Source organism: Astatotilapia calliptera, chromosome 15 (assembly GCF_964374335.1).
Source record: "Astatotilapia calliptera chromosome 15, fAstCal68.1, whole genome shotgun sequence".
NCBI lineage: Eukaryota > Metazoa > Chordata > Actinopteri > Cichliformes > Cichlidae > Astatotilapia > Astatotilapia calliptera.
Window position 1 is genome coordinate 32,104,161 of NC_137436.1, and position 13,800 is coordinate 32,117,960.

General features: G+C 39.9%; 2 protein-coding genes and 1 long non-coding RNA gene across 5 annotated transcripts; 1 reads left to right on the forward strand and 2 right to left on the reverse strand.

The window, feature by feature from the left end:
- Window positions 1–1,578: 1,578 nt before the first annotated feature.
- On the reverse strand, window positions 1,579–6,023 carry LOC145420598 (uncharacterized). The gene is made up of 2 exons (XM_080289970.1): window positions 5,863–6,023; window positions 1,579–2,872 (listed from the first exon to the last, which is right to left on the reverse strand). The coding sequence occupies exon 2, from the start codon at window positions 2,845–2,847 to the stop codon at window positions 2,467–2,469; it is 381 nt and encodes a 126-aa protein (XP_080146096.1). The 5' UTR covers window positions 2,848–2,872; window positions 5,863–6,023; the 3' UTR covers window positions 1,579–2,466.
- Window positions 2,895–4,537, forward strand: LOC113006676 (uncharacterized). The gene is made up of 2 exons (XR_013901925.1): window positions 2,895–3,111; window positions 3,622–4,537. It is a non-coding gene; the product is annotated as an uncharacterized LOC113006676 (long non-coding RNA).
- Window positions 6,024–7,207: 1,184 nt separating the features above from the next.
- Window positions 7,208–11,515, reverse strand: LOC113006958 (uncharacterized). 3 transcript variants are annotated; one of them, XM_080290158.1, is made up of 9 exons: window positions 11,314–11,514; window positions 11,038–11,216; window positions 10,849–10,942; window positions 10,072–10,428; window positions 9,043–9,326; window positions 8,827–8,941; window positions 8,355–8,456; window positions 7,705–8,153; window positions 7,208–7,470 (listed from the first exon to the last, which is right to left on the reverse strand). In XM_080290158.1, exons 1-5 carry the CDS (start codon window positions 11,494–11,496, stop codon window positions 9,117–9,119), a joined length of 1,023 nt encoding a protein of 340 aa, XP_080146284.1. In that variant the 5' UTR covers window positions 11,497–11,514; the 3' UTR covers window positions 7,208–7,470; window positions 7,705–8,153; window positions 8,355–8,456; window positions 8,827–8,941; window positions 9,043–9,116. The 3 variants fall into 3 exon arrangements, with proteins under 3 accessions (XP_080146284.1, XP_080146285.1, XP_080146283.1); XM_080290159.1 differs by having other exon boundaries at window positions 7,208–8,153; window positions 10,072–10,435; window positions 11,314–11,515; XM_080290157.1 differs by having other exon boundaries at window positions 7,208–8,153.
- Between the last annotated feature and the right edge of the window lie 2,285 nt (window positions 11,516–13,800).

Consider the following 13,800-nt stretch of genomic DNA (forward strand, 5'->3'; position numbering starts at 1 on the left):
ACGTCAACAGATCTTAAGCAAGGCGATTGGATGGTTTTTACTGCAATGCATCTTGGGAGTCATAGTAAATGTATCTTTCAACTCACGGTCCTGCAGCGAAGTTTTCGACTGGACACGAGGCAGATCCTAGCTAAGTAAGTTGTGATAAACTGTGGGTAATTTGCATGTTCACTGAAATATTAATTTCAGTGATATTAAACTGATATTAAACTTGAAATGTTTTCACAGAGCAGTCTGTGTACCAAGAGAACTACTTCTGCAAAAGTTTATTTAAATTTTTTTGTGATGTATTCTCATGTGTAAGACACTTGCTTGGCCACCCAGCTAATGTTAGTACTGCTCTATTTTAGCAATGTATCTTTTCTGTAATCAATTCAGGGTTTTTTTTTAACCCTATTCACGTAATTAACTCAATATTAATGACTTTAATCTCGTAATTGATTTTTTTTTCTAAATATGGTGTAATACTGCCTCGTAATATAAGTTATTTCTTTGGTCATAAATTATTTTTGTAATCGTTTCACCAAAACAGACCTGAAATAATCCCTACATGTTCCATTTTCATTTGCAGAAATGACAAAGCCAAAAACCAAACCATGCCCTTCCTGTCAGGCCCCAAACACCTGCAACAGGAAGACATGCAGTGGATGCCTGGGCAGCCTGAACCTAAAGGAGGGATTGAAAAAAAAAACAAGAACAGTTTAAAAACAGTAACTGGGCTGCCTCTGTTAAAAAAAACAGAAATGCGAGCAGGGTGGTTAATTCAGCCCAGTTGTCAGTAAGTTTAAAAGTTCTGATCTAATAAGTGGTTAGTCTGGTAGACAATTCTTTATTAATCACAGTTGTCAATGTTTTCTTGTATATCATGAAGTAAGAAACTAACAAGACATGTATATACACATAAAATATTAATTTATAAAAGAGCATAAATAAAAAAGTTATTCACATCAGAATAACATCATCACACTAAAGACATCCAACTAGAAAAAACTTGTTAAAAACTATTTTTATTCAAGCTACTTCTGATTTTTAATTTAATCGGCTATTAACTGAGAGACAAAACATTTCAAGATGGATTTTATCATACATTTACAGGTTTGGTCACCATAAATACTTTTTAACTATCGACAACAATAAAACAACAAAGATGTGAAACTTAAAGGTTTGTTATACATCAATTTGCTTACATGAAAGACTGGCTGCATGTTTTTCTTTGTTGTTCTTGCAGGTTTCAAAGCTACATGCCCTGGGCTACCAACCAATTCTGTTTCTTGGACAGTTTGACCATAAGGGCCGTATAGTAGGGGACGTGATCACTCAGATCGAACCAGCGGAAGGTGCTGCACGTGACATCCTCATGAAGATGAGTAAGCTTTATGAACACCTTCTGAGAAGTAAGATATGCTTTGTCCATTATCTGTAACCAGGTGTCCTTATCAGGTAGCCTATCCTAGCTGTCTTTGGGTGATACTCATGGTACACCCTAGATAAGAAGGCAGATCATCACGGGGTACATAGAGACAAACAAGATGGTGAGGATGAGGATAGTTAACAGTCACCAGCTATTCTGTTCTACTCTATTCTGTTCTATTCTATTATTCAGCCAAGGTTCAGACCAGTAACCTTCTTGCTGTGAGGTGACAGCTGCCCTACATGTCCTGTTGCTAACATGAAAATAGTGTTATATCTGCCTTATTACCTCCCCATGTGTCGGTCACATCACCAAAGCTAGCCATACTGAACCTCTGGTGTTACCCACCTGAACAATTTTGTATGTGTGTGTGTATAGTATGGTCTTTCACACTCATGTATATACAAATGTAATTTTAAAAATCTTCACGAAAACCAGACCTGATAATTCTCTTCGAGACTTTCTAGTATAACAAATGTTATATAATGTTACCAATATGAACACCAAGATTCTTAAATAACTTATATACTTCTTAAGAGGTTACCTGATTACCTCCCTGAGGTAGTTAGCATCACCATTGTACAAAACTCCTAAGTCACAGTACTAGCTTGAAGTGTCAAATGTTATTCACTACAAAGTCAGGAAAGTAGTGTCATCAGAGGAAAAAGTCATTATCTATCTGGATTTATAGTCACACTCATTAATTTTTTAATGTACAATGTAGAAAAGCACTACAGATGTCACACTACCCTAGAGGGCACTTGTACTGAATTATTTGGGTCAGTGAGTGTGCGAGATGACTTATTTGATGCCAATATTTACCAGTTGTATCTTTAGTAAAAACTTAACTGAAAACATGCAAATCACTACTTATTATGTGTTTATGTGTACTGTACATTTTTTCAACCCATTTTAATGAATGTTTAATATTTAAAATTTTTCAGAATTACAAGCTTCACCTCCTGCTAAAAGTTCTACACCAGCAGCTGGACCATCCTCTGCTGACAGTGTCGATGCTGGACCAGTCCCAGACCCAGAGGCTCTAAACGAGGAATTTATTCTTCATTTAGAGCCTGTACCAACATCTTCCCTCTGTCAGCCTCCTGCATCCTCCTCTTCACCTCTGCTTCCTCCTGCATCCTCCTCTCCATCTCTGCTTCCTCCTGCATCCTCCTCTCCATCTCTGCTTCCTCCTGCATATTCCTCTCCATCTCTGCTTCCTCCTGCATCCTCCTCTCCATCTCTGCTTCCTCCTGCATCCTCCTCTTCATCTCTGCTTTCTCCTGCATCCTCCTCTCCATCTCTGCTTCATCCTGCATCCTCCTCTCCATCTCTGCTTCCTCCTGCATCCTCCTCTCCATCTCTGCTTCCTCCTGCATCCTCCTCTTCATCTCTGCTTTCTCCTGCATCCTCCTCTCCATCTCCACATCCTGCATCTCCCTCAATTTCTACGGTGTACACCTCGGATGTCCCAAAGAAAAAAAGGACAAGGAAAGGTTAGACGTTATGGTATTGTAAATGTACGAAACACATGACATGTTCGTTAAGTTTGTTAAGATTTCTTTTTCTTAATTTTTGCATTTTTTCCAGTTTTACAGAACTCATGTAAATATTTCATTTGTTATTTTTCAGAATGCCGAAAACACCGTACACAGAAGATTTTCAAATATGAAGAGATAGTAGACAGGAGAGTTGTAAATGTAAGTAATTTAGCCTGCTGTTGTGCAGATTTGTTTGCGTCTTTGGACTTCCCGGATTTGAACTGTGCCTGACTGAATATCCATAAGCTTTTGTATTTGATGAATCTACACTAATTCAGCCACTGAGTCAGGATTTCACTCCAAATAGGACATTAAATAAGAACAGACCACCTGATACGACCTGGTCATGCTGCCTTCCTGATGTTTACGTTCTTTAAAGTCCTCCTGACATCATGCTCAGAAGGAGTGATTGATGTGGAGGTGCTCCTTCCCATTCAGTAACATCTGCTTCAGTTAGTTTTGCTTGTGAGCCACAATGTAAGCAGTGTTGCTTTGCTGACATGCACTCGATGCTGGCAGTACAAGCATTGTAGTGGTTCTTATGTTTTTGTAAACTAATTGTATAATATATTGAGCCATTCAATAGTACACAAATGTTTATAAGCTCCTTTTTGTATGCAACTTGCATGTCTTTCTTAATTAATTGTTTGTTTATATCATGTTTTTCAGGAAAAAGAAGAAGTTAAAGTCAAGTGGAAGCCTTGCTCAACATGGTATGTAGTAACAACTTTGTTGGACGGGAACAGACATTCATATTGTTGATAAATAGTTATCAACTCAATTTGAATTCATGTATTTGGACTAAAGTAAATTGGGAGCTTTTAGCTATCAAGCTCCTCTTCTGTGAGGAGCTTGATAGCTGTCCACCTCCAAAGTCCATTATGAGTTTTGGAGGTGGACATGGTCAACACTTTTAAGAGTAGGCATAAGACTTTACTTCTTTATAGAGCTTATAGTTAGGGCTGGTTCAGCTCAGCCCTTAGTTATGCTGTAATAGGACCAGACTGCTGGGGGTTAGTGTCCCCCCCCTCTCTCTCTGTCTCTTTCAGGGTTATGCAGGCTCAGTATTGGTTGAAGATGCAGTCACGTCTCCTTTTACTGAAAACTCTCCCCCTCTCCCTCACCACCATCTGTAAACATACATGTCTCAGTAATGCAGTTCATGCATGTTACTAACTAAACTTCTTCCCTGGAGTTTCTGTGCTCTCTCATCCAGCAGGTTCCAATGGATCGTGGCTGCTGCTGTGGTCCTGCTTGACATCTACTACATATATTAATACTCTCTGACTTGATTTGATTAATTTATATTACAATGAAGGTGTATAAAGCATGACATGAATATAGAAGATATTTCATCCTAAAAAATTGTCATATGTCACAACCTAAATTGTCCTATTTTGTGTGTGGTTGTCGTTGTTGTTTGTTATGTTTTTCTCCTGACAGTGGCAAAGTGTGGGATGACACATGGGAACCTGCGCAGTTTTACACACAGTAAACCAGGCACCACAGGTCGCAGAGATCGCACAGTTCACAGCTTGTAGTTCAGCATAAAAGTTCAAAATAAAATATTTACTATACATTTCAACCAGTGTCAGTCTCTGTTTCACTCTCTAATTGTGGCTTAAGTACCTAACATATTCATGAATCTGATCGATCAATAATATCTTCCCTGCACTCGACATCTCATAGTTTTACATATCAGCCAACATTATTGTCTACATCCTCATAAATATAGAAGTGACTTGCTTATTATAACATATTACAAGGTAAAGTAATACTGCACTGCACGTATAGTAAGTAACACCTACTGTGTATGGGAGCCTAAAGCAAAGTTAACTGCACCAGTACCAGCTTCAGAACATATTGTATATTATATGTTTCTACCTTTTTGTAATATGTCATGTTTAGATGCAGTGACAATTGCACATTTGGAGTTGTGGTCATATGTGGTCTTTATATACAGGGTATTAAAAAAAATTGACATTTTTTGCTATTTTTCTTGTTTGTTTGCACAATATTATTGTGTACATATTACATATGTAACATTATTGTTAATATTATTATTAGATATCAAAGATACAATTTGATTGAGGGTTTTCCTGTCATAATTTCAATAAAAATGCAATTACACACGTAAACAATAGGATCAAAATAAACTTTTAAAAAGTCTGTTGATCAAATGCTGATTTTCAAAACATTCTAGAGGAAAACAGAGATAAAATAATCTGAACAGTAACAGTGATTGTGGATGATGATGGAGGCTTCAATGGATTATTCTGTTTCAATCAATAGGTTTGTATCTATGACAATAATTTGATAAGTTTAACAGGTTGGTTTAGGCCTGGCAATACAGCAAATATTCACAAACTTTTGTTTTTGAAGAATGTTTATCTTTTTGGGGATGAAGCTATCTGGCAAAATGAGACAACCCTTTTAACCTAATCTTTATGTCTTTTTTGTGGCTATGATACTGGATTTTGGTTTGATGCATATGCAGGTTACAGCTGGGGAATGGCAGTATGTTGTGGATTGATTTGGCATGTTCAACCACTGTTACACCAAACTCTCTCACTTATAACATGATAAAGGCCTCTTACTCAGTGTCATGGATTTTCTATACTTTTGGGGACACAGGGCCAAAGTCTGAGGCAATAAGTCAGATCAAAGAAGGCAATGATTCTAAAATGGGAGTTTACTTATGTCATTATATATATCCAGGAATATGTGCCAGAGGATAGTTGTCATGAAATCAATATTAAATCAAAGTATTCCTTAATTACCACAGCTGACACGAGTTCTCCATAGCTGCCTGCTGTCTCAGGATCTGTCTCCAAAAAGGACCAGGGAGCGCTAACATGTTATGTTCTAAACTGATGAAGAAAATGCACATTAAACATAGTATAAACTTACTGAGTGAAGTAATGTCAAGAGGATTCCTTTAGCTCCTATTGGGTTGGTTCCTTGATCAATGCAATACAGAATCATTAATCTGGTTTTATGTAATGTCCTCAAAACATGTCAAAATGAGGCTCACTAGTCTGTGTGGCCTCCACATGCCTGTATGACCTCCCTACAACACCAGGGCATGCTCCTGATGAAGTGGCAGATGCTCTCCTGATGGATCTCCTCCCAGACTCCAGGACTAAAGCATCTGCCCACTCCTGGACATTTTGTGGTGCAGTTGGTGGATGGAGCGAGACATAATGTCCCAGATGTCCTCAATTGGATTCAGTTCTGGGGAATGGGCGGGCCAGTCCACAGCATCAATGCCTTCGTCTTGCAGGAACTGCTGACACACTCCAGCCACATGAGGTCTAGGATTGTCTTGCATTAGGAGGAACCCGGGGCCAACCGCACCAGCATATGGTCTCACAAGGGGTCTGAGGATCTCATCTCAGTACCTAATGGCAGTCAGGCTACCTCTGCCGAACACATGGAGGGCTGTGCAGCTCCCCAAAGAAATGCCACCCCACACCAAAACTGACCCACTGCCAAACTCATGCTGGAGGATGTTGCAGGAAGCAGAAGGTTCTCCACGGCGTCTCCAGACTGTCACAAGTGCTCAGTGTGAACCTGCTTTCATCTGTGAGGAGCACAGGGCGCCAGTGGCAAAGTTGCCAATCTTTGTGTTGTCTAGCAAATGCCAAACATACGGCACTGTGTTGGGCTGTAAGCACAACCCCACCTGTGGACGTCGGGCCCTCATACCACCCTCATGGAGTCCATTTCTGACCGTTTGAGCAGACGTGCACATTTGTGGCCTGCTGGAGGTCATTTTGCACAGCTCTGGCCTTTCTTTCCTACCCCACAGTACCTTCCCTTACCATTTGTTTCCTACTCTTTTACTTCTTCTTTGATGACGGTTGTCTTTCTAGATAAGCAATTTCATTTGCTCTGGGGCGAGTCAATGGCACGGGTGCATTCTGGGACTGTCAGTTCACCAGTGTGCTGGCATGCTTCTTAACAAACACACCACTACAGCAAACATCTCAGTTGTACTTGTTGATTTCTTCGACAAAACACTGAACAAAAAATTTACTTGTGAGTGTGCTGCCTGGTGCTTTTAAATTTTGTGATTATTTGAGCAGCCCAGAAAGCATCCCATAAATTAAATTATGTTATCGTATCTGAACATGTACACTAGTCATTAAATTAGATGGGAAATAATGATTCAGGGTAAACAACTGCACCAAGGAAATTCCATTTTTCTTCTCAAAATGTAAAATGTCTGTTGAAAAATCACATTGAACAGAGATGTGATTAACTTTTTATTTTACCAAACATAACATCAATGATGACACAATCAGTCTTCATCAGAAGTGCTCAAATCACTCTCAGTGGCATCGTCTGGAATGTCCTCCTCCTCCTCCGAGTCCATTTCCAGGAGTGGTTGGTGGCTGAGGATTCTCTTGTACACGTCCTTTACTTTGAGCATTTCAGCTTTCAGTTCACTTTGTTTTTTTAAAACCAGGCTACAGAGTCCCTTCTGTGCATCCTCCGACATGCCAACAAAGGAGGCTGTAAAAAGAACAAAACAAATAAATATGAGAAAAGTAAAAAAAACAAACAACAAAAAAAAATCACCTCATAAACACAAGGAATTAGGATGCTGTAATTAAACATTTTTTTAAAAGGGAGAAGGCAGTGTTAGCTAGCAATCTAGATATAGGTAAAAGATCCAGTAAGACTTTAGCATCTGCTCTTATTTTCAATCGATTCATCAAAAAATTAATAAATAAATAAAGTGCTTACAGTCTGAGGAGATTGTCCCCAACACCACAGAACGCATTCGCAACACTGTCCAGTGATGCCGCATCTCCCTGCAAAGGATCATCTCCTCCTCTCTCAGGCGCCTCACAGCCATCACCTTCTCAAAGACCTTTCTCTTTGTCCGGAGGTCAGCAGCAGCTACAGTTTAACAACATCAGATGGGAAAACATAGCAGCATATTATGATTCAAGAACAAAACATTCAACTACTGCTCAGATACTGGGAGCTTGTTTAAAAAGGATATTTATAAATCAAGAGCTTACGTTCACTTGTGCTCTGCCAGGGCCAAATATCGGTCTGCATGAGGGCATCACTGGATACGATTTGCTTTGTTGGTTCAGCGAGCTTGTTGTAGTCGTCAACAGCAGCCGCCAAGCGTTTCTTCTCAACTAAGATGACCTTGCGAATTCTGTGTCGCCTCTTGTTGCTATCTGTAAATAATCATAAAAAATTCACACCTTCACATAATGTATATAGTTTCATTTTAATCTACACTCATCAATTTGTTTGCTAGAACAAATCACATCCAGCTTAAACAAACCTGGATCTGATTTGATTCTGTTTACAAAGTAGCTGCACAAGCTGTACAAACTGAGCATCAAACGGTCCGTTTCAAAGAAACTGGGACGTACCATTTTGTCTGTAAAGACTTTGTGTTCGCACTCTGATGATGACGACAAGCTCCTCTATTCGTGCCTGCAACGCTCCAAGGCTGCCATCAGTTTGATCACTTTCTAAGTGAGAGGAATATTAATCAGAATACAGGATGAGTAACAGTCACCAAACTACAGTGGACTCTGTAATCACTGACTTGATGACATTCATTATAAGACATCTGGAGCCTTCATGTGCTGCTATCTCATGATAATCATGAGATAACAAGTATGTTGGTGTTCAGGTTTATAAAACCAACTAGTACGACATCATTTCAACCCAGGTTCTATCCAATTTGATGAAACGCAACAACTCTGCCATAAATTTGCTTTTCCAAGGCTTATTTTTCATTGTTTGTTGACACTGTCAGAAAGATCTTAACTCTAAGTTCTTTAATGAGGCCATGGTGGGTCCTATTGTTATACATGAGTGCATTATATTGAGACTCACCTTCAGCCCATTTCTGCACATCGGCCACCCATTGCTGCAGTGTGTCGTCATCCACACCCAGCTCATTTCTGGTCGCATTCAGGCTCTCCACTTGTTCTCTAAGGATCCTTATGATCTAAGAATGCATTCATAAATGTCATTCATATTGACATTAAAAGAGTACTGGTGTTTTCCCCCCATTACCACACACATTAAAATGGGTGTTGAAAAAATGACCTTTAGATATCGCTGGCTCAAAGAGCGGCCCAGTTGTTCCACTTTCCTTTTGTTCCACCCCAAAGCCAGGAGGGTCAGCATGTCTGTTCGCCCTGCATTTCAGTTAGTATACAAATTAGAATTAATGAGCAGGAGACTGAGTGGAATCTCAGACACGGACACACACCTGCTTTAGACATGTACTTCGTTGTGATGGCCGCCCTAGACAGGAAACTGTTTACTTGTTCCACCTCTTCTCCAACTGTTGAACCGGCCCCATCCTGAAACGCACCTCCCCATTTGATCTATAGAAAGGAGGTCACAATACATGACTGCTGAATTCATTCAACCTTATAACAAAATGTCACGGCGGGGTGCGCCGATGTGTGCGGAAACAGGACCCAAAAGCAGATGATGACGAGGAATAGTAATGATTAACAGAAAAGTGAACCTTTATTGCGATGACGGCAGGAAATGAACCAAGAGACCAAAGCAAACAGGCAAAACACTAAGAAACAAAACACTGAGCTGGCAAAACACTAAGAAACAAAACACTAAAGGTACTAAGACCAAAAACTATAACTATGACCGAGGTGGAAAATAAACAGGCTATGACTATGACTGTAACTCTGGTGAGAATAAACAGACGAACTGACAATGGCATGAAGAAAACAAAAGGCTTAAATACAGACATGAGGTGATCAGGGGAAGTGGCGACACATGGGGGAAAACAGCTGACAGACATAAACCTAATGACAGGACCAGGAGAGGAAAGCTAAATACAATGAACAAAGAACACATGACATTGTCAGAATAAAACAGGAAATGACAACACAACTTAACAGACCTAATACGTGATGAAATAAATAGAAAACCCCCAAAACATAGAAAACCCAGGAACAATACCTGCCTAAACTAAAGGCAAATAGGAAATAACACAAACTAATAACATATCAAAAAATACAAAGAAAACTCAGAGTGCTGGGTCGGAGACCCAGCCTGTGACACAAAATGTCTCAAACTAATCCAAAACTACAAGCTGCAGTATACCTCGCATTTCCAAGTGTGAGCCTTTGCATGCATGACGGAGAGAAAAGGACGCATTGACAAGAGGTTCCTCAGCTCAGGGCACTGCTGAGCCACCTTGGTTAAATAGGGGAAATATTTACAGGCCACATCGGAGCAAAGGAACGTAATATGTCCTGGGATGCTAGCTGCCAACTTCCTCTGGAGAAAAAGGGGGTAAGCAAAGATCTCCCCTCGAAACATGTTCAATGCAGCTAAGAGGACTCCGTGGCGACAAACAGCTATTTCCATGCCCTCCTCATCCAACTTCCCAGTGGACTTTTTGGACGACTCCTTTGCTGCAGTCCAAGATGAAGATCCGCACAACCCTTTCCCCGGGACCTATACACTCAAAGATTTTAACATAAAAGACATGACATGATTAAGCCCTATCAGGGACAAACTTTTTAAAACAAATGCATAACAATTAGCTGAATTAGCCTCGAGTCACACAAGACCTCAGATCTCCCCAGGACAGCACTGATAACGCAAAATAAAAATCATGTTGTTTTTTTTAAATACACATGGTGACAAAATTAAGTAAACATTAAGATAAAGTAAAGTAAATAGTATTACGACAACACCAAGAGAAAAATAAAAAAAATATCGACCCATCCATATATGTCTACACACACACACACACACACACACACACACACACACACACACACACACACACACGTATGTGTATATGGTTACGGCATTAACGTCATTTTAACAAGATTAACGCTAACAGCACTAATATATATATGTGTATCTTACATGATTTGTGTGTCTCTGGATGTATTTCACAAACTCAGCAACTTCCTCATCTTTTTCAATGAAGACACCTTCAAAGTTCCCCTGCTCTGAAGTGCTGAACGAACACAGTGACAGTTGTTTGAAAAGAAACATTAAAATACATTTTTCTACAAATCCATATTTGACTTATGTACACAATGCATAACGTACCTTGCATTAGACTGAAAGCGATAAAGCTTGCGGTTTCCATCAACTGAGACGGCAAGCATGTCTGGAGTGCAGGCAGGGCAGCTAAAGCATGGCTCCTTGCACATCCTGTCCACCTCAAACTTTACAGCACTCCACTCCAAGAAACTTTTACTGAAGGCATCAGCTGATATTCGGCCATTCTTTTACATAGAGGACATACAACAGAATATTCAAGGACAGTCATCATAAACATTGATTTGCACAATTTCCTTAAACTTAGCAAATTTAGAAACTCACCCTTCCAAAATGGGCTGTTCGTTCATCCAGCATTTTGACAAATGCCTTAAGTGACATCCCTGGTGCAGCCTTCTTAATGTCATAGAAAGACTGAAAGACATCCATTGAAAACAGGGTGCAGAAATTTAAGGTGCCAGGCCAATATCCACTACCCAGGATGTCCTTAACTGAGGGGGACCACATTAGGCCACAGCTGGTGCAGCTCACCACTGGCAGTGCAAGGTTATAACGCCCTGTAGAAAGGATAAGGATAAATTCAGTCATGGCTCAAAGCATTAATTTTTTTCATGTTGTTTTCAAATCGGTCTGGTAAATCCAAATAACCTTTGACAGGTGCCCACATATACTGCGGGCCGAGGGTAATTAAAACCAAGATAGCAATGCACAATTTGCAATAAAACCTCCAAACACATCTATTGTGTATGTAGTGTGTGACAAAAGGGCAACTTACCATTTATGGTTACAAGAGCCACAATTGCGCCGGGTGAAACCTCAACGTTACCTGCTGGGCAGTCACACACATGGTCTGGCCTTTGCACAGGCAACAGCCGAACTAACATTAAAACACACAATATATATAAAAAGAATTAGAAATTAACTGATACACAATAAATATACAATAACAGCACCCACTCATACTCATACATAGCAAGAAATGCATAAGACTTAAAAACTGTACCTATTGGCTTGTGAAACTCTGATGAAGGCTGCAAAAACCCTCCTGTTACTGCCTCTCTGTTGTGCAGGACAAAGCGTGTGTGAACTGCAATATCACAGTCAGCACAAAGGAATGGAAGAGGCAGGCAGTCCAGACACCTCACAACTACTTGTTTGCCACACTGACACACACGGTGTGACTGTGGATCCAGAGTAGCTAACATATTGTCTATAAGACAAGGCCTGGCCTCTTTCCACTTTTGCGAGGACACCATATTTCTGATCGCCCAGTGAGTAGCAGCTGACTCAGACGACGTCTCACAAGTCATGGCTGCGTCCTCTTCTCCATCCTCCAACAACTGAAGGAGCTCCTGACGAAGCACCTCAGTTCCATACACTAACAGAAAAAAAATAAAGAAAGGAAGAAACTCTGAAAAACACTCTAGGCAGTATGTTTCTTAGGACTCCACAAAAGCCCTGCATAACTCAACTATAACAACAAATATAAAAGTAAACAGAAATCACAATATATACAAGAAGGTAAAGTACCTTTTGTTGGGTTGACACTGGCAACATAACTAGGTTCTTCACGTGGACATTGATGCTGCTCTCTGGACGGGGGGGGGGGGGGGGGGGGAATGAAGAATATTTACTTACTGAAATTCTTTGGTGAAAACAAGTTGTGAGATAAAATCAATGGTTGTGTGAACACTGACCACGTGGCATGCAACTAGTACTTCGACTGGTTGATGGTCTTTGAGGAATAAAAGCTCCCTGTCTGTCACGTTTTTTCCAGCGCACTGGTCTTGGCTGAGGTTCACTCTGTGCATCATTCTACGCAATTAACAAGGAAAAAAGGGAACACCTAAAATACAGTCTATGATTAAAGCAAAGATTATCAAACATCTTAAGTTAACCAACTTAATTTGACATAAACTTTAAAAAAAATTCAAATAACATAACATTTACTCCGTACAAAATATTAGACAAGCGTGTTCCCTCTTTAACAACTGTTTCCACTAAAAATGTTACCTGCATATCTTGAAGGAGTTCGTCAGCAGCCTGAAGCTCTTCCTCCAGCTCGGGATCCTCTGAATCACTCATTTTCAAGCTAAAGAGGAAAGAGATTTTTGCAGAACTCAGTGACATAAACACATAACTAACGCAATTCAAATGATTTTCAGTCTTGGCGCTCCGGTTAATGTTAGCAATTAATGTTAGCATCATCAGTTTGTAAAGAGCTAGCAGAACTCTTAGCGCAAAAACTGCTTTACGCACCATGTGAGGGTATTTTGCAGCACACAAGTCCTTTAACGTTTGTAATAGATTTAATCCATCATCGTTGGATTAAATGGCTAATGCTGCAGTAGACACGTGTAGTCGTTACCTAGCAAGCATGCTGACGGTAGCTGTAGCCATTTTTAAATACATTACACCGTTTCCGAGATCAGTCACCTCTGTTTGTTTGAAGCTTTTATGAAAAAACAAACTTTGAAACACACATCAAGGTATTACTTTAAATATATGTATTTTTTACATACCTGCATTAGAATCAATCAGTTCCACCTCATTTTCTTATTCTTATAAATGGGTCTCTCCATTCTCCCATCAGCCTTTGCTTACACAGGTTGCGTCTGATTGGCTGGAGCCGAGCGCGTCCAAAACTAACAGGAGTGGTGAATGAATCTATAAATGTGTTTTACGTGTGAAATGAAAATAATAAACCTAACAAAGGATTATGTACGTTAAATCTGCGCACTTTCAGATCGTGAATCAGTTTGGAAAACACTGTGTGATGGCCACAACATGAAGCGATTTTATTGTTGAATT